This window comes from Setaria viridis, chromosome 1 (genome assembly GCF_005286985.2).
Source record: "Setaria viridis chromosome 1, Setaria_viridis_v4.0, whole genome shotgun sequence".
Taxonomy (NCBI): Eukaryota; Viridiplantae; Streptophyta; class Magnoliopsida; order Poales; family Poaceae; genus Setaria; species Setaria viridis.
The window spans coordinates 8,138,258-8,158,952 of record NC_048263.2 but is presented as its reverse complement, the minus strand read 5'-3'; the positions used below and the strand labels follow the sequence as shown (position 1 = coordinate 8,158,952).

The window sequence follows — 20,695 nt, the reverse complement described above, 5'->3', positions numbered from 1 at the left end:
AGCGGCGATGGCGCACGTGTGAAATGCACCCGCCGCAGTCTCTCTCGCTCGCTCACTCCTCTCTGCTTGCTATTTTTGCACCCAATCATTTACCCCCCGCCCTGCACCAGAGCCTAGAGCCGCCGCTCCCCGGGCCCACCCGCAGCGACCCGCCGCGCCCGAATCAGCGCAGATCCGCGATTGGTCGACGCCTCCTCCCCCTTCTCCTTCCCCGCGTCGCTCGGCCCCGACAATTTTCCCCCAAATCCCCCTCCACCTCCCCCGACCTCCTCCGAATCCGCGACCCCCGCCGCCCCGGCAAGCGCCGCCGGCCGCCGCTCGCCGCCGTACGACCTTCCCCTTTCCGAATCGCAGCGGTCACCGCCGGCCGCCGCCCCCCGGCGTGGCCCCGCGGGGATTCTAGGGTTTCGGGCGGGCCGACCCCACGGGTCCCTCCCAATTCGCGGGCCCGGCTCCACGCCCCGGCGCCCCCCGCGGCCCCGGACCGGCGCGCGCGGCGTCTGATCGCTGCTGCATGGTCGTCGCCAGCTGCCCCCCGCGTGGGCGCCAGCGCTCGCTCGTGCTGCGCTGACGCATGACACCGCTGGTACAGTGCTGTTTCTGCTCAATTGGGAAGCGTTCTAGATCGGATTCAGCGAAAGATAGATCATTTTACTGCTATTGCAGCGTGTGCTGAAATAAAGTTTGCTCATTCGGAATTTTTTTCTAACGTGTGAGCTCACACCTGCTCATCTGGGCCCGCTGCATCCAGGGGCTCTGTGCGGGATGACCTGAGGTTTGGCTGGCAGCGAAGATGAATGTGGGGCAGGCTGCCCACCTGTCCGGGCAGATGTCCGGGCAGGCAGCGCAGATGAATCAGGTCGCCAACAGCGGTGTCGGCGTTGGTGTTGGCGGTGCTGACGGGCTCCAGCAGCACCAGCCGATGCAGGATATGGCGTCCCTCACAGGAACAGACCAGCAGTTTGTCATGCTACGCACCACTATGCGCGATAGGATGTAAGTGTCCACTACTGTTGACTCGACTAAAGTAGACTATTTTTTAGCCAGGGTATTAATTGTACTGAGTTAGTGAGTCTCGGCTGGCAGAACGGTGGCATATCCATCCTGATACTAAGCGGCGAATCCAATTGTTAAGATACGCTGGCAATAAATATTACCATATCAATCTTTGTACAGCTAATGTTATATTCCTTTCAATAAATTCGAAGGTGGCAATGGATGCACTACTTATGTTATTGACTTCCCTTTACATTTTGAAACTAGTCAAATCCCCTTCCTAATCCCCCAAATTTTTTCAACCTGGTACATGACTGATTTTTTTTGCCTATCCTTGAATCGGCAGATTCGAGTGTCTAGGAAGGAAACAATTATCAGCTGAGTGGCGGAAGCGGTTGCCGGAACTGGCGAAGCGGCTCGAGGAGATGTTGTTTAGGAAATTCCCAAACAGGGTACTTCTATCGCCTTCCCTTTGCTTTTGCGCTTTGGTCTGCTAGCAATCAAGTACTTTTCTGGGGAGCAAAAGTAAATCTTGCTGTTTCATCATTTCGATCTTTTTTAATCCTGGTATTGTTTGAGCAGAATGAATACTACAATATGATGAATGGACCAGTTGAGCCACAATTGCAATTTGCTATTAAGACCCTGAGTGCTCAGAACCAACAAAATCAACAAAACCCACAAATGTCAAGGCAAATAGCATCTTCCTCTGGCTATGGAACGATGATTCCAACACCTGGTATGACACAAGGCACCAGTGGAAATTCTAGGGTTCCTTATGTCTCAGACAACAATACTCTTTCATCATCTGGTACAGGCATGGTTCCTCAGAATGCCAACATGGGTACCTCGATGCCAGGTGCATATAATTATTTTAAGTACTTTGGCCTGTGTTTTCCGTTACCTGAAGTTCTCCTCTATCTATGATCTAGCATCTGCATGCTAAAAAGGGCACACTTCTTTTGAGGGTCTCGCTTATTCGTCTTATACTAAAATATATGTGTTGGCTACATCTGTAAACCAGGAGCATTCCTTTTTACTCTGTGTTGTCTCGGAATAGATCTGATCATTTTAGCAAGAAGCCAGGAAGCGGAAGCATATGCAGTGCCTAACTTGCTCACCATATATTCTTAGTTTTGTTTTGCCAGTCTCTTTATATTCCCCTGATCACTCTTAATTCCTTTGTGCAGGCTCTATGTCTAACGGGTACCAGCATTCAAATAACACCATTACACAAAATTCTACCCCAAATAGCATCCAATCAGCAATGGGTTCAGTTGGTGTTCAGCGACAACTACCTCATATGATCCCAACTCCAGGATTCAGTAATCAACAGAATGTACCTGTCAATCCTGAGTATTCAAATGGAACTGGATATTTCAATGGTGATTCAGCTGTGGCACCACATATGCAGCACCAGAAGCAATTTTCTAGCAACCAAAATAGCAATCAAATTCAGCACATTGGGGGCCACAGTAATTCTGGAATACATTCAAGCATGCTGGACAACTCATCTGCATATGGTTTATCAGATGGGCACATGAATGGTGGAATTGGATTGCATGGGTCAAACATGCAGCTAACAAACAGGACTACGGCACCAGAAGCATATATGAACATACCCCCCTATGGCAGTTCGCCCAAACCTCTGCAGCAACAATTCAATCAGCGCTCTCAGCAGAGAATACCGAGTAAGCTTGCTGTCTTTTTGGCATATCCATCCTCTTTTCACTGCCATCTTATGGATGATTGTCCTGTAAGCCATAAACTGACGTTATGTTTGCAAAGAACACCAATCAGAAAGTTGCAATGATTCTATAGTTCAAACTTGAACCTGTATAGTGTCATCATTTAAGTCTATTGTTGCCTGTCGCCAGTGGTGAATCTAGGATTTTAATTAACGGTGGTTCAATATGGCAAATTTTTTGAAAAGGAAGTAAACCAAATCGTAAACTTCATCCTTTTTTGTTTTAAACAAACTACAAAATTGCACTACGAATTAGTGAATGTGTACCATGACTACCATTATGCAAGCTGCCAAATTGCATTGCGAATTAGTGAATTACCTTGCTAGCTTGCTCCTTGGTGCCTGCAAATAAACAAATTACAATGCGAACAAAAGCGTGAAGCAGTTAAGGATCTTGTTTTCTGTCTTACTGCACCCCTGCACAGCTTTGCTAGTGCGTCACCAATTCGCAGTTACAGCAGCGTAGCACATGCCTGTGCCCCAGTGCCTGTGCCTCCCTCCATAGCCGATTCGCCACCTTGCCGGCACCTAATCTGACCTCGGCCACCACCGGTTGCGGTCGGCAGGGGGCCGCCGTGGCACCACCAATTGCCCCCAAATTGCCGAAAGCATGCGCGAGTCACAGGGATCGGGAGGAATCCAGGGTGCCAACTGCCTGGCTGGCTCGTTCAGCGGCTGCAAAATCCAGGGGTTGGGAGTCTTTCGGCCAAATCTTAGGGTGGGCCACGGCCCATCCGTCCCACCCCCCAGATTCGCCAGTGCCTGTGTCCCCGAACTAACTAGTTGGATTATTCTTTGCCAGTTAGGGAACACAGAAAAATAGCACTTGCTGCTTCTTACAGTTCCTTGCTGCTGGGACTGCCAGCCTACAAACTAGTGTGTAGCTTGACCCAAAGAGTGTGATGATACTTTTACCGATTTAGTCTCTGTAGGGCCAGTCTGAATATCTTCAGATGGTGGCTTGTAGGCGTGTACCGTTTTGCTGTCGATAATTCAATAATTATTTAAGTCCATCTCTGTTTAGCTTTGAAGTTTGAACCAGTGTTATAGCTTATTATTATTGTAATTAATGAAATGATTCTAAATAGTGGCAACATTGCATCCCTCCTTTCAGTAGTACATAATAGAGGGCTCTAGAGTGTTCTTAAGCATACACCTATGATCTGTACTTAGGGAGGCGGTACAACTTCATTTTGTTAAACTTGCCATCACTGTTTCTAATTGAGTAATTTTTCATGTATTTAGTTTAAGAAATTGTGGCATTGCAATGAAATAAACTGCAATTTTTGTGTGTGCAGCATCAGTTGATATGGCTGGTTCCGGCAGCTTTTATGCTACTGGCTCTACACCTTTAACCACAGCAAATAGTCAGAGCATGAATGTTGCAAATTTGCAGTCTAGATCAAGAATGAATCCAATGTTGGTTAACAATCAGTTAAACATTCAGTCCATTCAACCACAGCCTCAGATAAAAACTGAGGTTTTGGATCAACCAGAAAAGGTGAATTTTCAGTCATCACAGTTGACTCATGACCAACTAATACGCCAGCACTCAATGCCGCAACATCAGGTGCAGCCTAATTCCCAGTTTGTTCAAAATCAGTATCATATAAGTCAACAGCAGCCAAATCCACAGCATCAGCAGGCTATGCTGAGGAGCAATTCCTTTAAACAGTCTCAAATGGCTTCCAGCCATTCAATGCAACTGTCAGAACAGGGGACTCTGCCACACACTGAATTGGTATCTTCACAAGCTAGTGATCCTGTTGATATTCCAAGCTTCCAGGGTCAATACCAGCAAAGAAATGCTCTTGACAATGTTAAAGGAGGGCAGATGTTTGGTCATCTATCCGGCTCTCAAAATTTTCATGCTTCTGCCTCACATGGTTCACAGCAATTGTTGCCCTCTAATCCGCAGCTTGATGACGGTTCCAATGATGTAAGCTACGTGCTGAAAGGATCACAGACAGAGCAAATTCTGCGGCCTCAGTGGCAGCCACAAACAACGGAAAAGGCTCCTGTGACTACTAATTCATCACTTGAAAAGCAAATACATGAAGATTTTTGTCAAAGTACCATGGCCCAGGATGGGGTGCAACAACCATTTTCATCTGATTGGCGTCTTTCTCATTGCACTGTGACTTCAATTGATCCTGCAGTGCCAAAGCCCCTAGCTGGAGGATTTGAGCAGGTCACTGGAAATATCCATTACCTCCGTCAGATAAGGTGGTTGCTGTTACTGTTTCATGCAAAATCATGCACATATCCTGTTGGGAGTTGTAAGTTCCATGGCTGTGTTCAGGTGCAAGAGCTTTTGAAGCATTTTCAGAACTGTCAAAGAAAAGATTGTTCGTACAGGAGCTGCAGTAGGTCAAAAATGGTGTCTCACCATTATAAAACTTGTGTCGATGAGCAGTGTCCTGTATGCAGCGTTGTAAGGAAGTTTTTGCGCCAATCAACTGAACAGGCAGCTAAGCAAAAAGCTCTTGAGTCTAGAAAACTTGCTCAACAAAATGTGACCCAAAGAATCATGAATGGGGTAGAAGGTGATAGAATGGATGTTGACCCAGTGTCAGCTGAAGTATTTGATGATCAACCATCTGTACCAAAACGTTTGAAAATGCAGCCTCCATCACCCAGTGCTCCAGCGAATGATATCTCTCTAACCTCCAATCCTCATGTAAACCCAGGCTTTGTACTGCAGGAAACACAGCCTGAGCTTGAGCACAGTAACAGAGCAACATATCCAAAACGGGAGGTAGATATAAAGGCTGACATGCGAGCTCCGCAAAAGCCCATAAAAATTGGTTATGGTATTGATGGAAATGTGACTACAAGGCATAATATGATTAGTGGTGTTCCCAATGAGATGAACTCTCATATCAAGCAAGAAAACTTGTCCATTGATAAAGAGACAAGTGAAACGGCTCTTGAGGTTAAGAATGAAACAGATGATCCAGCAGATGCCACAGTGTCTAAATCAGGAAAACCAAAAATAAAAGGTGTCTCATTGACTGAATTGTTCACTCCAGAGCAAATAAAGGAACATATTGACAGTCTGAGGTTGTGGGTTGGTCAGGTATGATTTTTTTACATAAAGTGACCCGTTCTTTCTACTGTGTTAACTACCCAGTCCCAAAATAAATCAACTTGTAGCCAAAAAAATTGTCCCAAAATAAATCAACATCAAGCCTAGTCTCCCTTTAACTACTCCATTGTATTCATGCACCACTCACCCCATTAATTTGTCCTTGAAAAGACTCTGCATTCATTGAATCCTCTTCAACTCCTGTATCATTTATGGTGATCAGCGATTAAGTTATGCCTTGGCCAGCGAACAGTTAGCATTGATCACAATAACCTTAAAGAAGGAACATGGTATAAATAAAGTGCATTAAGGTCATTTCTCCAGTATACTAATTTGCCTGAAATTGGCTAGAAGTTGATTTATTTTGGGATGGAGGGAGTAGAATATAATTAAAGGTACTACTTAGTAAGTTCAGAGAAAATTCTTTACCTGCCAGGGACTAAATGGGACTTTGATTTTAGTCCCATCCTTGTTTTCCAAGATGGATGGGGAGTTGTGGAAAAGTATTCTTTGGTTCTAGAACATTGCAACTTGTGCTATATATCTTACAGAAAAAAACATTATACCCTCTGTTGTCAGAAATTAGGGCTGATTTTTATCCTGTACTATTTTGCAAATACAACAATTTACTCTTTGTTCATACTGCTGTTTTACAATGCTTCTGGTAAACTTGTGCCTTAACCGTACAGTTTATTTATGGGAGGAACTAATGTTTAAATGTTCCATCATTTGACAGAGTAAGGCTAAAGCTGAAAAGAATCAAGCTATTGGTCACTCTGAGAATGAGAACTCTTGCCAGCTCTGTAGAGTGGAGAAACTTACTTTCGAACCTCCACCAATATATTGTTCTCCTTGTGGAGCTCGGATAAAGCGAAATGCACCATACTACACTGTAGGTACTGGTGATACACGCCATTATTTCTGTATCCCTTGTTACAATGAGTCTCGTGGTGAGACTATTGAGGTTGAGGGCCAAGCATTTTTGAAGGCCAAATTAGAGAAAAAAAGAAATGATGAGGAAACGGAAGAATGGGTAAGTCCGTTATTTCCATTGATACGATCGTATCATCAAAGCTCACAGTTTCTGATATTTTTGTTCCGTGCTAAACATTTTCAAATGATGCATTCTGCAGTGGGTTCAGTGTGACAAGTGCGAATGCTGGCAACATCAAATTTGTGCTCTATTTAATGGCAGAAGAAATGATGGAGGACAAGCTGAATATACTTGCCCCAATTGCTATGTTGAGGAGGTGAAATGTGGGCTACGCAAGCCTTTACCACAGAGTGCTGTTCTTGGGGCAAAAGACCTGCCAAGAACTGTTCTTAGTGATCATATAGAAGATCGGCTCTTTAAACGGCTTAAGCAGGAGAAACAGGACCGTGCAGCTGCTGCCGGGAAAAATATTGATGAGGTTAGTGGGATTAGACCTTATCCGTGGAAGGTTGATATGCTGAATAGACCACCTGGGAAGTTAGAGCTTGGTTGTACCTTAAGTGACTTGAGGAAAGCATACCAATTAAATCAAAATTTGAACATATATATAACCCATATTTGCATTTATTCTGCTAATTGTCCAAGACTTATAATATGAAGAATTAAATTGGCAAAGTACAAGATAGTCAATAAAAATCAACAAGCAGTTTCTTTATCACAATTTGGAGACTCAAGCAAATGAGCTTTGCTTATTTTACCTGATTTCCCAATTCCGTAGTGTGGAAAGGCAGTTTCTCTATTGCAATTTGGAGATTCAAGCACAATGAGCTTTGCTTATAAAGATAAAGTTTTATTCAGTAAGCATTACAATTATATTTCTGTTGGTGCGGTTCTTTGTCATTTATTAACGAGATAGTAGCCTTTGATTGGGAGGTGGGAGTGCTGTCTGTATATAAGAATATAAGCTTACTGCGGATAGTGCTTTGCCCCCTACAACCAACACCACCATAGTAGGTAAAATGGATAAAGAACTGTCGCACATGACCAGTTTTTCCCCCCTCTGTACTGATGCAGCTTCCATGAAGTGCTCAGGTTTTATTATTTGGGCTATAATAGGATGACATGCTAGATAGCAGGCAAATTACCTTGGTATACAATTAGTTATTTACTTTGTGTGCTTGTTCTCCATGTGTATGTACTGTCTAGTATTTTTTTTCAGCAAGTTTGACTCCTCGTATAGTGTCCAGCAACTTTACTTCTAAATGTTCCTTGTTAGATTCCTGGAGCGGAAGGTCTTGTGGTCAGAGTTGTTTCATCTGTGGATAAGAAGCTGGAGGTTAAATCACGTTTTTTGGAAATTTTTTCAAAAGACAACTACCCTAAGGAGTTCCCTTACAAGTCCAAGGTAAGAATTAGTTCTTGCCATTTGAAGCCTGAATTGTGGTAACGCACACACTAATTTCTGCGACCTATCTTTATGAAATGTTGGCAGGCTGTTCTCTTGTTCCAGAAAATAGAAGGTGTGGAAGTATGCCTATTTGGAATGTATGTTCAAGAATTTGGTGCAGAGTGCTCTTTCCCAAACCAGCGCCGTGTTTATTTGTCATACTTGGATTCTGTTAAGTACTTCAGACCTGAGATTAAAACAGTGTCTGGAGAGGCCTTACGTACATTCGTGTATCATGAAATTCTGGTAATTTACCATCTACGCTGATTTTTTTGTGACTAATACGAATCCATTGTTTTACCAGGCTGGTCAAAACTGTATAAAAACATTTGATGGGATTTTTTTTTCCCTTTTGAGCAAGCAATTGTTTTTTGTGTAATTTGTCATCAATGTTTACAGATAGGATATCTTGAATACTGTAAGCTGCGGGGATTCACAAGCTGTTACATATGGGCTTGCCCACCTTTGAAGGGTGAAGATTACATCTTATATTGCCATCCTGAGATTCAAAAGACTCCAAAATCTGACAAACTGCGTGAGTGGTAAGACATTGGTTTGCTACTCTTCTTGCCTATCGCACCTCCTTCATTTCTAATATCTTCGACACTCAGGTACTTGGCCATGCTGCGTAAAGCTTCTAAGGAGGAAATTGTTGTTGAGCTGACCAATCTCTATGATCATTTCTTCATTACTATGGGGGAATGCAAGGCGAAGGTGACTGCTGCTCGCTTGCCGTACTTTGATGGAGATTATTGGCCAGGAGCTGCAGAAGATATGATCACTCAACTCCTTCAAGAAGAAGATGACCGCAAACTTCAGAAGAAGAGCAAGACAAAGAAGATTATTACAAAAAGAGCTCTTAAAGCTGCTGGCCACACAGATCTCAGCGGGAGTGCTTCCAAGGATGCTATGCTGATGCAAAAGGTAAACTTTTCCTTTGATTTGTGTGTGCTTCTTAGGGCCTGTTTGGATGTGCTATTGCTAAAGTTTAGCATTTCTAGCCATTAGCACTCCTGTTTGGAGACATGGCTAATGGATAGAGCTAAAGTCCATGAAATGTCACTTTTGCCCCTTTATCTCCTCCCCCCCCCCCCCCCCCCCCCCCCCCCCCCTCTCTCCCGTTTTGTCTTTTCACAAGCCATTAGCACCCACTAGCTCCTCCCCACTGGCTAATGCTTTTTGCACCTTTTTGGGATGGGCTAAAGTTTAGCCCCTCCCGTTTGGATGGGCTAATGCATAAAGGTGCTAAACTTTAGCACTTGGATCCAAACAGGCCCTTAGTTCTTACTAATGCTCTATAGTATGGGTGAGTCTATTAGTTGGGCCATCAAATGAAGTTGTAAAAAATATTCTGAACACAAAAAAATGTTCTGAGGAAAAAATATTTTGGTAAAAAAGAAATTTTTCTGGAACAAATAAAATGTTCTAAGAAAAAAACATTCCGGGTAAGAAATAAAGATGTTCCATCAAAGACAGAAAATTTTCTGAGAACAAAACAAAATATTCTGGGGAAAAATATTCTGAACCAGAAAAAAAATTCCATACAAAATAGGGATTGTTTCAAGAACAAATGAAAATGTTCCAAGCAAATAAAAGAATGCCCCGATGCTCTATTTCTACATTGAAAAATATTTTTTTTCAAAACCTCAAAATATATTAATCTATGATCTTGTTTTATTGTATTAATTCTAAATAGCAAAATGGTTCGAACAGATTTAATAACTAACTTACAATTTAAAAGATAAATGTGTTCATAGATTTGACTTTGTACTGTAGCAATCACTGTGGCATATACTGCAGTGATACCTGTAGCAAATACTGTAGCGATACGTCGCTGTGGTCCGCAGCTCCGCATGCGCCTTCCCTTCCAATCTATAGCTGCCACATTGGTGACTGGGCCGATGATAGGGGGTCAGATGACCGGGAAATAGGATTGGTGTCATAGTATACACCTGTCCCTCCCTCCCACTCTAAGTCTATTTGTTCACATACTTACATTCTGTATTACTTGGGTTGCATATATATATATCGTAATCCATTTTTGGTGTATGCAGCTTGGTGAAACCATATATCCTATGAAGGAAGATTTCATTATGGTCCATTTACAGTATTCATGTAGTCATTGCTGTATCCTTATGGTGTCAGGAAGACGTTGGGTTTGCCATCAATGCAGAAGCTTTTACATCTGTGACAAGTAAGTTGAGTTCTTTGGCAATATTGGACCATGCTGGACAGCACATATGTGATTTATAATTTACCTATTCGTACCTGTGTTCAATGTTTATAAGCATGAATGCTTGTAATGGTTGGCAATGCCGCTAAGTGTCTTGTAATGGTTGGTAATAGTACCCAGCAAGGCAATGTAGCAATCCAATAATTTAATCGCCCACATTATTGCTGTTCTTAAACCTATTTCATTTAACATTGTGGGTGGCTATGCCACAATCTTTTTTTATAATTATTTGTCTTGTTTACATTTTTTCAAGATGGATAAACTATTAGTTCTTGTTAGGTTCTTTTGTTGAAATTGATTTTTTTGTTGGTGCAGGTGTTATGATGCAGAGCAACAACTTGAAGACAGGGAGAGGCACCCGAGTAACAGTAGAGACACACATATGCTCCATCCGGTACTAACCCTTTTCATTCTCAGTATAGAACAAGAGCAAATAGTCTCTTAAGATATTACTTGATTGGTACTAACCCATTTAATTCTCTGTATAGAACAAAAGCAAATAAACTCTAAAATATTACTTGATTCTTTCTATTTTAGGTTGATATTGTTGGGGTGCCTAAAGAAACAAAAGATAGAGATGACATCTTGGAAAGTGAGTTTTTCGACACCAGGCAGGCATTTCTCAGTCTTTGTCAAGGAAACCATTATCAGTATGACACACTTCGCCGTGCGAAGCATTCATCAATGATGGTGTTGTACCACCTACACAATCCAACTGCACCAGCATTTGTCACTACATGCAATGTCTGCTGTCATGATATTGAAACTGGTCAAGGCTGGCGGTGTGAAGTTTGTCCAGATTTCGATGTGTGCAATGCTTGTTTCCAAAAGGGAGCGGTCAATCATCCTCACCCGTTAACAAACCATCCATCAGCTGCAGACCGTGATGCCCAAAATGCAGAAGCTCGGCAAATGCGTGTTCAACAGGTAAAGCCTTCTTTTAGTTGTTCCCACGAGTTATATGTTCTTGTTCCACCATTGCTAAAAGATGTGATTTAAGTTTGATCATGTGTCACACTTCCACTTGCTGGAATCACATACCTAAATTGATTCTTTTTCATGATGCTGCAGCTAAGGAAGATGCTTGATCTTCTGGTACATGCATCGACATGCCGCTCTGGTAGTTGCCAGTATCCTAACTGCCGGAAAGTCAAGGGACTATTCCGCCATGGGATGCAATGCAAAACACGTGCTTCAGGAGGGTGTGTCCTTTGCAAGAAAATGTGGTACATGCTTCAACTCCATGCCCGAGCTTGCAAAGATGCAGATTGCAATGTGCCGCGGTGCAGGTGTGTTGATTCATTCCACTTTTGTTCCATCTCCCTAGCCCAGTTGTGTGCATGCATGTAGCATCATCGTCCGCAATAACACCTGATCACTTGTGGTAAACAATATACAGGGATCTCAAGGAGCACCTTAGAAGGTTGCAACAGCAGTCTGATTCCAGGAGGAGGGCTGCTGTAAATGAAATGATGAGGCAAAGAGCGGCGGAAGTCGCCGCAAATGAGTAGTCGCGTCTGTACAGGTATACTTTGTGGAAAGAGGATAGGAAGTATGCAGGGTTGCACTCCTCACTCCCACACCAAGGGGAAAGCTTGGGATGGTTGAATTATAGGATGTAGGTAAAGAACAGCCGCTTCACATGGATTCTTCCGACCAAGGTCTAGGGCATCCTCAGCCTATGGCCGTATAGGCTCGGGAGCCTGTGCGCCTTCCTCCAAAAGAGCTGAAGCAGAAGGGTGCAGCACCGTAGGCTGTAACTGTTTGTCTGCACCCCCTCCAGTGCTAACCAGCTCCACCCTGCTTCCTGTGCTGATGTTGTCGTTGCCGTCATCGTCGACAGGACGCAACCCTTGGGCGTGGTGATTCTTTGATTTGACCTGTACTAGCTGAACTGATCTTTCTTGTTGCTGCTTGCTGATGGTGTATAATAGGTGTCCCTGAACAGTGTCAGTCATGTATTGCTGAAAAATTTGGTGTAGATGTTTCCCTCTCCAGTTTCTTCTTGTCCCAGTCCAGGAGAGGGATATAGGTTAAAAAAGGGTAAAAGGGACGGGCGTTATTGGACAAGTATTTGTTTATTTCTGCCCCCCATTTTGTAGAACGCATCTTTGTTTAAAGTATAAAGCAAAGTAAATCCACCATCTCGTCTCTTGTAGAATTTGCACTGCTCCGATTTTTTGCTCTTTCAGGTGCAGGTGATCAACGGAGGCAGCAGTGCTTGTTGTATACTTGTCTGTACTTGTAGTCTTGACTTGTGTCAGATCCTTGTGGTATCTTGTTAATGGAACTGGAACTTTATACCCCGTTCGAAAGTAAATAAGAGATACTTTATTATTTTGAGAAGCACAAACACTGTAGTTTGGCCGATAATTAGTAGAATTGTAAGCATATTTAGATATGAAAACTCTCCAAGTAGATTAGTATTTCAAAAGACTTGGATAGGATGTTGGTTCCATAAAATTTGTGAAGAAACAATGGTCAGTAAGTTTTTTTAGACTAGATAAAACAGGGTATTCCTCCTGTTTCAAAATATAAGGCGTAATCGGATCCAAAGACTCAAAAACCTTGTAAATTTTGACTAACGATTGGATAAATCATATGTACAGTTAGTATATAAAGATTTATCAATACATTCACATTTAACAAGTAACGGATGTTCGGAATCTAAAAACCTTTCACTTTTTTATATGGAAAAGAAAAGTATGTTTGTGGTGGTGCGCGTCGATATAGAGGGTTTACGCGTTTTTTCTCTCCAAACAAATGTATGCAAAATTTTCCTATCTGAATTTTTTAAATCAGCGAGTCAGTGCGAGCGACCTGTGACGACTAGTGCTTATCCGGGCCGTCCGTTTCTGCATCGGACGGCGCAGAGACACCCCGTGGCACTGGCTCGCTCCCCGCGTGTTTTATCCACGCCTCGCGCCGCGCTCGCGTCGGCCACGGCGGCGATGGCAGCGGCCCGGCGCCTCTTCTCTTTCCACCACCTCGCCCTCCACCCCCGCGCGCCCGCGCGCCCTCTCGCCGCCGCCGTTGCCGTCGCGGTTCCGCATCGCCGCGGCAAGCATGACGCAGTCACCTGCAAGGCCACCGGGAAGACCAAGGCCAAGTCCAAGGCGAAGGCGGGTGGTAAGGGCGGCGAGCGGCTGCAGCGGCGGCCGCTGGAGGAGCACCTCAAGCGGCGCACGCGCTCTGCGGCCGCCTTCGATGCCGACCTCTACGGCCGCCATGGCCACGCGCACCACGTCCCCGTGTTGCTCGGCGAGGTCCTCGCCGCCTTCCGCCGGCCCCGCTCGCTCCGCTCCTTCGTCGACTGCACCGTCGGCGCCGCCGGGCACTCCCTCGCCGTGCGTTTTCTCTTCCTTTCGTGCTCCGTTCCTCCTGTCGCTGTGGCCTCTGTTGCTACTGCCCAGTGCCCACATTGTGTTCGATGGAATGCTCGTGCGGCTGAGTTGACTGATGGAATGCCTCTCCGGCTTTGTGTAGTAGATGATGGAGGCACACCCGGAGATGGAGCTGTACGTTGGCATGGACATCGACCCCACTGCCCTGGAGATCGGTCGTGGGCACATTGAGACCTTCCTTGCTGGTAGGGAAGGAAATGGAGCTGAAGATAGTTCCTTGCAGGGAACGCTGCGTGCCTACACTCACGTCAAGAACTTCAAGTACATCAAGCAAGTTCTTGGTAGTGTTGACGAGAGCCTAGCTGTTGGATCGTCTGGAGTTGATGGCATCCTCATTGACCTTGGCATGTCATCCATGCAGGTCAGTCACTGAGTTAAAAGTTATGAACGTGATGATTAGGTTTCCGCATTTTCCATTTGCTGATTCACATATCATCTTGTTACTGCCATCAGGTAAACAGATCAAACAGAGGATTCAGTATCCTCCAGGATGGCCCTCTCGATATGCGCATGGACCCTAAGGTCAGTGTTACATTGCTATTCTTTTTCAGGTCTTTTCTTCTACTCGCTTATGAAAATTTGTCATCCATGAGCATTTATTGCTGCAAGGTTGAAGCGTTGCAATGAAGACTATCTTAAGGCGACTTCTACCTTATGCTACTTCATCTATGAGCAGCACTTATATAGGCAGTTAGCTTAAGCTGAAAATCTTTAAGGGCACTTATTTATGATACCAACTCACACAAAGTCTATCAAGGAATTTTGTATTCAGTTAATGATACATATATTTTTTTGTCACATTAATCAATTTATAAATTTTAAACTACACTTGCTTTGTCATTGCTTCGTTTTGAAACTATGTTTACGAGAAAGAAGGATTATGTTAGTTCATGTTTGGAGTCACTAAACAGTATATATGTTCAAAAATGTCTTCAAATTGTTGTACTACTCTTACCTATACATGAGATTAGACAGGCAACTTTAAGAGCAGAGGATATCTTGAATTCTTGGCCGGAGCTTGAAGTTGGACGTATCCTGCGTGATTATGGGGAGGAAAGCAATTGGCAATTCCTTCAGAAGCAAATTGTTAAAGCCCGGGAAATGGGTGGTCTGCACTCTACTGGGGACCTTGTCAAACTAATCCAGAGAAAATGTAACGTCTCAAAAGGTATGTGCAATCCTTGTATGATGGTGCCGCTAGAAGTCTTCACTATCTTTTTACTTTCAGTATTATGCGGGGGTTGTTTATTTTTGTTCTGGAATGATCAAATTTTGTAAATTTCTCAATAGTACTGGTTTGTAGATGTACTGTATTTTTGCTTTGTGGTTGCAGTTTCCCAAATTTACTTATGTAGCATATAATAGAACTTTCAAAAGAAAAAAACTAATATAATTTTGCAAGACATTGATATATGGAAAGAATCTCATGAGGGGTTGATAAATTACAGGACGGCAGGGCTGGATTAAGACTGCAACAAGAGTGTTTCAGGCCCTTAGGATTGCAGTTAATGATGAACTCCGGGTTCTGGAAGATTCACTCCATTCAAGCTTTGACTGCCTAGCGACAGGTGGCCGTCTTGCTGTAATCTCGTTCCACAGCCTGGAGGACAGAATTGTGAAGAAGACCTTCTTGGAGCTCATCCATGGGGGTGAAGCTGATGATGAAGAGGATGATGAAGACGACCTGGCACTCCCTGACATCTTTGATGAAGATGAACCATGGTTTAACCAGAGACTGCAAGGAAGGAACGGGATCGTCCTCACGAAAAGACCAATAACCCCTTCTCAAGAGGAGGAAAAACTAAATCAGAGGTGCAGAAGTGCGAAGCTCAGAGTTATCCAGAAGGCCTGAATAATTTGGAGCATTGCTGTGGATATCGGCTCACGAATTGTTATAGCCAGAGCACACGTGAAATGAGATCGTGACTTACGTACACTGGCAACCGCGCTCCAGATCACCAGAAAAAAATACCTCAACCGGAGAAAATGGCAGCGTTTTTCCTCCGCACGAAACCTAGAGGCTTAGGTTAGTTGAAAAATCTCACTGTATCTGCATCAGTTCCTGAACTTCACCCATGGATACCATCAGCACATGTACTCTGTAAGACCATTACCTTGCAAGATACAATAGTCAGTTTAGAGTTTTCTGAGATCCCCTTCACTCCCTTGCTCATCATCCATCTGGGCTCTGGCTGTTCATGATTAACTGATTCAACTCGCATATATCATTTTTTTATATTTTAACTGTGTATCTTTGTATTATCATATTATGATAGAATTATCGTGCATATCGGCGTACCCAAATATCAGAAGCACACAAAACTGTTCTTGAATCTCTTGCTGTCACGAAGAAGAGAACTGGAGCCATCAACGAGAAGTGAAGCCGGCGAGGCCACGTCGCCCCATCGTGACGCACGGAGGCGGCCACGTCTCCCTCCAGCTCACCACGATTTCCCTTCGTTTCCCTCCAAAATTCCTCCTTCGACGCTGCCGAGTTGGCGTCCGCCTCTGCCGCGAGAGCCCCACACGGCCTCGCGGCAGTGGCAGCCACACCCACAGCTTGAGCTGCCAGCCAACGCAGCTGCCACGCGAAATCCTTCCACTCCACAAGTGACTTTTTACAAGCCGTGAATTGTTGTGGCGAGTAGAATTACTCCGCTGATTCTTCATAAAATCCCGCGCGGGCAGCCAAGAATCTCCCGGGACAAAACCGTACAGGCGACGCTCCCTGCTCTCCATCTCCCGATCCCGAGAGGACGCCGTGGATGGCTGCCATGGCGGCGCCCCGCTGCACGTCGTCGTCCTCGGCGTTCCTCGGCCTCCCGCACAGCAATGGCAGGCAGCGCCATGGCAATTCATGCCGCTTCGTCGCCAGCGCCAATCCGGCGCCGGTGTCCGCCACGCTGGACAAGGAGACCACGGCGGCGGCGAAGCCCCGGAGGTCACGGAACCGCCGGTCCAGGAAGGCGACTAAGTCCGGCTCCATGACGGTGCTCGCCCCCGACGAGCCCGCGGAGGCGGCGAATGGCAGCGGCGGCGGCAGGGGGATGGTGGCGCTGGACGACGTGATCGTGAACCCGGTGGGGTTGGGCCGGCGGTCCCGGCAGGTGTTCGACGAGGTGTGGCGCAAGTTCTCGCGGCTCGGCCAGATGTCCAGCGCCTCCTCCGCCGCGGTGGCCGAGCAGGACCCCGCCGTCCTCTTCCGCGGCGGGCCCATGTGCGAGTTCACCGTGCCCGGCGCGCAGGACACCACCGTCCTCGTCGTTGGCGCCACCAGCCGCATCGGCCGCATCGTCGTCCGCAAGCTCATGCTCCGCGGGTACAACGTCAAGGTACTTTCATAGCTTCATTCCCTCCTCCCTCTTGGTTCATCTTCAGTCACGCAATTTCGATAGCGTTTCTTGTGAAATCTGAATGTTTTCATCAGTTCGTATGCTAATGCTATTCTACAACAGGCATTGGTCAGGAGGAATGATCCGGAAGTGATCGACATGCTTCCGAGGTCTGTGGAAATCGTGGTTGGCGATGTCGGCGATCCTTCTTCAGTTCAGGCTGCTGTATCAGGTTGCAACAAGGTAATCTACTGCGCTACCGCACGTTCGACTATCACCGGAGACCTCAACAGGGTTGATAACCAAGGAGTGAGGAATGTTACCAAGGCTTTCCAGGTACTTAACAAAATCTCTTATGATTGATCATTCTAATTACCATGGAAGAGTAGCTTCTGCATGTTTCTGCTAAGTTATTCACCCAACTATCAACTGTTTCTGCAGGATTACTACAATCAGCTGGCCCAGTCAAGGGCTGGTAAAAGCAGCAAGAGCAAACTGACGATTGCTAAATTCAAATCTGCCAAATCTGTGAAAGGATGGGAGGTGCGGCAGGGATCATACTTTCAGGATATCTACCCTTCTAGATTCGATGGAGGCACCGATGCGTCATTTGAGTTTGCAGAAAGTGGACAGGCTGTTTTCTCAGGTATCACCTGCTAACTACTATCACAGAGCATGATATTACGCAGTTTATTAGAGATAGGATTTATGAATCACTTCGAGTTCATTACTTTCAGGGTTTGTTTTCACAAGGGGTGGCTACGTTGAAATGTCTAAACGGCTTTCGCTTCCTCTGGGTTCCACCCTAGACAGGTATTGCAACCTGTTGTATTTTGTTTCAATTTCAACTTATTAGTCTGCTGTCACAATATCTTGACGTGTGTATACTGTATTATGCTGCATTATTCCACCTGAAGGTATGATGGATTGCTTCTTTCGGTGGGTGGAAATGGAAGATCATATGTTATTATTCTTGAGACTGGTCCGCTGGCTGACACCTCACAGAGCAAGAAGTATTTTGCCCGGATGAACACAAAAGTTGGGTTTTGCAGGGTAAGTGACATCTGAAGATAAATCCCTGCTGTTAAGGCACCTGGTTGTGCACTCCTGAATATAGAGAAAATGTTTGCTTTGTGCAGGTAAGAGTGCCGTTTTCAGCTTTCCGGCCAGTAAACCCACAGGATCCTCCACTGGACCCGTTTCTTGTGCACACACTAACCATCAGGTTTGAGCCCAAGAAGCAGGTCAGTACAAAATGGTTTGTGATTTTCCATTGCAACAGAAGCTAGCTCTGCTGAACTGTTGGCTTACTGGTTACCGACGAAAACACTGGTTACCGACGAAAACCTGGTGCAGAGACCTGGTGATTCATCTGAAGGAGCTAGTGACCCCAGAAACTTTGAGCTGAAAATGGAGTTTATAAAAGCTTTACCGGTAAGTTTTCACTTTGTGCCACCTTTTGTTATGATCATTTTCTTTCCCTTACACTTTTGGGGTTACTTTTGTAGAGTGGTCAAGAAACAGACATTGTGCTGGTCTCATGCACTGGCTCAGGAATTGAAGCCAACAGGCGAGAACAAGTCCTCAAAGCGAAGAAGGTTCTTGACGCACATACACTTGTAAACTCTCCTTGATGCACACCTAATGCAGAAAAGTTAATCAGCTTAGTACTCATCAATTTTGCTAGGCTGGAGAGGATGCATTGAGGAGATCTGGCCTCGGATATACGATTGTGCGCCCAGGTCTGCTGCAGGTACAATGAGTTGATGGCATAAGATCAAATTTCCTTAGATACATACATGCATACAGTGCTGAACAATATGATGTCACTGAATTGCTTCAATCCGAATCCCATATGCTGCATAGTAACATGCCATCCGTTTCGTCTGTTCCAGGAAGAACCAGGGGGCCAGCGCGCCTTGATCTTCGACCAAGGGAGCAGGATCTCTCAGGTGAGATATGTGGAATTCAGTATACTGCGATATCTGCAAGATTCGTCAGACAGTTACCATTGTTCCTGTAGATGCTAACCGCGTTGGCCTTGAACTCACGATGCAGGGCATCAGCTGCGCCGATGTGGCGGACATCTGCGTGAAAGCGCTGCACGATTCGACGGCGAGGAACAAGAGCTTCGATGTAAGATATAACCATCCCTTGTTACATTCGACTCGGTTGAATGAATGATAATCCTTGCGGCAGTGTAACAATGAGCTAACATGGGAGCCATGTCTCTGATTTTGTTCAGGTGTGCTACGAGCATGTCTCGGAGCAAGGGAATGAGCTGTATGAACTCGTAAGTATCCACCTGATGAAAACCACCAAGTACTAGTAGTAGTACTATGTTAATCTGGTTCCTGATAAGGGTTTACTGATGAATGAGCTGACGAGGTGGTTGTTGCCATTGCAGGTGGCTCATCTGCCAGACAAGGCCAACAACTACCTGGCCCCGGCTCTCTCGGTTCTGGAGAAGAACACCTGATCTGATGAGTGCGCCACCTGTGGTGTGGTAGCACTACGAGTGATGTACATACATTGCAAGTTTTTCTTTTGGGGCATAGAAACTGCGTGGGGTCCACATTCAGAGAGACGTAGTTTTGGGGTGTGTGCACTGCCTATGTCGCCATCGTCAACCTGCTGCATGATCCAAAGGGGTAGGAAAAGGAGCACAAAGGGTGGCACATTCTGTGTAGTGTATGTAGTGGCAGTTTTTGGAGACTGGGACCCAGGGGCAGTGATGGCACATCCAGGCCGACTATCAGACCGGATGGAGTGATCTGACCAGACCAAGGCATGAAACACAAGTGCTGGCTGCCTGTGTTGATGTACTGATGGGTCATTTGAGATGTCTGAATTATCTTGCAATTTGCATCCTCCAAAATGGTGGGTAGGGGGCTCCAGCCCCCTACCTCATGCAACCCATAGAGCCTTCCTACAATTTCTAGCCATGAATGAACAGTAGGGGAAAAAATGAGGCAGAGAAAAGGACATGCCGAATAGGAAAAACAGTAGATGACATCATTAGAAACTGACTTGCTGAACCGGAAAAACAGAAGGAGATGGATTGGAACTGTACCTGTGCCGATCTGGCTGAAGTCATCCGCCTCCACGGTGTGGCGGCCCCGCTGCCGCTAGCTGGCGGTGGCATCTCGCAAATCGCCTCGCCATTAGCTCCTTGTCAAGCCTCTCCTGCTAGAGGGCTCGCTTGGTGGCGCAGTGATGGCTCCACTAGTGACACAGCGGAGAGTCGAGCCCGACCACGATCACGGAGACCGCGGATCTGCCAACTATCAGAAGGGATACGTACATCTAGCTCCGTCCAGTTAAAATGTACCGTCCTTTAGGTAGAGGTGAAATCTTTCAGATATAAATAGAGTGTCCTTCGTACAATGAGGGGGGCCCTCCAGCCCCCTACCTCATGCAGCCCATAGAGCTCTCTTACAATTTCTAGTCATGGATGAACAGGAGGAAAAACTGAGGAACAGAAAAGGACTTGCCGAATAGGAAAAACAGTAGA

At 45.4% G+C, this 20,695-nt stretch overlaps 3 protein-coding genes across 3 annotated transcripts; all 3 read left to right on the top strand.

Annotated features, from left to right (window-relative positions):
* The first annotated feature begins 219 nt into the window (after window positions 1-219).
* Window positions 220-12,589, top strand: LOC117851414 (probable histone acetyltransferase HAC-like 1). Its single transcript, XM_034733234.2, has 17 exons — window positions 220-586; window positions 752-996; window positions 1,343-1,448; window positions 1,579-1,855; window positions 2,187-2,687; window positions 4,042-5,822; window positions 6,568-6,864; window positions 6,965-7,243; window positions 8,042-8,170; window positions 8,258-8,458; window positions 8,612-8,754; window positions 8,824-9,136; window positions 10,267-10,406; window positions 10,761-10,839; window positions 10,983-11,372; window positions 11,517-11,734; window positions 11,845-12,589. Exons 2-17 carry the CDS (start codon window positions 794-796, stop codon window positions 11,954-11,956), a joined length of 5,169 nt encoding a protein of 1,722 aa, XP_034589125.1. The 5' UTR covers window positions 220-586; window positions 752-793; the 3' UTR covers window positions 11,957-12,589.
* A 748-nt stretch (window positions 12,590-13,337) lies between these two features.
* LOC117851434 (uncharacterized) lies at window positions 13,338-16,093 on the top strand. The gene is made up of 5 exons (XM_034733255.2): window positions 13,338-13,792; window positions 13,935-14,210; window positions 14,303-14,371; window positions 14,825-15,017; window positions 15,298-16,093. The coding sequence occupies exons 1-5, from the start codon at window positions 13,397-13,399 to the stop codon at window positions 15,699-15,701; spliced, it is 1,338 nt and encodes a 445-aa protein (XP_034589146.1). The 5' UTR covers window positions 13,338-13,396; the 3' UTR covers window positions 15,702-16,093.
* A 261-nt stretch (window positions 16,094-16,354) lies between these two features.
* LOC117851423 (protein HIGH CHLOROPHYLL FLUORESCENCE PHENOTYPE 173, chloroplastic) lies at window positions 16,355-20,096 on the top strand. Its single transcript, XM_034733245.2, has 13 exons — window positions 16,355-17,181; window positions 17,305-17,517; window positions 17,623-17,827; window positions 17,919-17,994; window positions 18,099-18,234; window positions 18,321-18,425; window positions 18,538-18,615; window positions 18,690-18,779; window positions 18,869-18,934; window positions 19,077-19,133; window positions 19,240-19,317; window positions 19,427-19,474; window positions 19,589-20,096. Exons 1-13 carry the CDS (start codon window positions 16,615-16,617, stop codon window positions 19,658-19,660), a joined length of 1,791 nt encoding a protein of 596 aa, XP_034589136.1. The 5' UTR covers window positions 16,355-16,614; the 3' UTR covers window positions 19,661-20,096.
* Window positions 20,097-20,695: the final 599 nt, after the last annotated feature.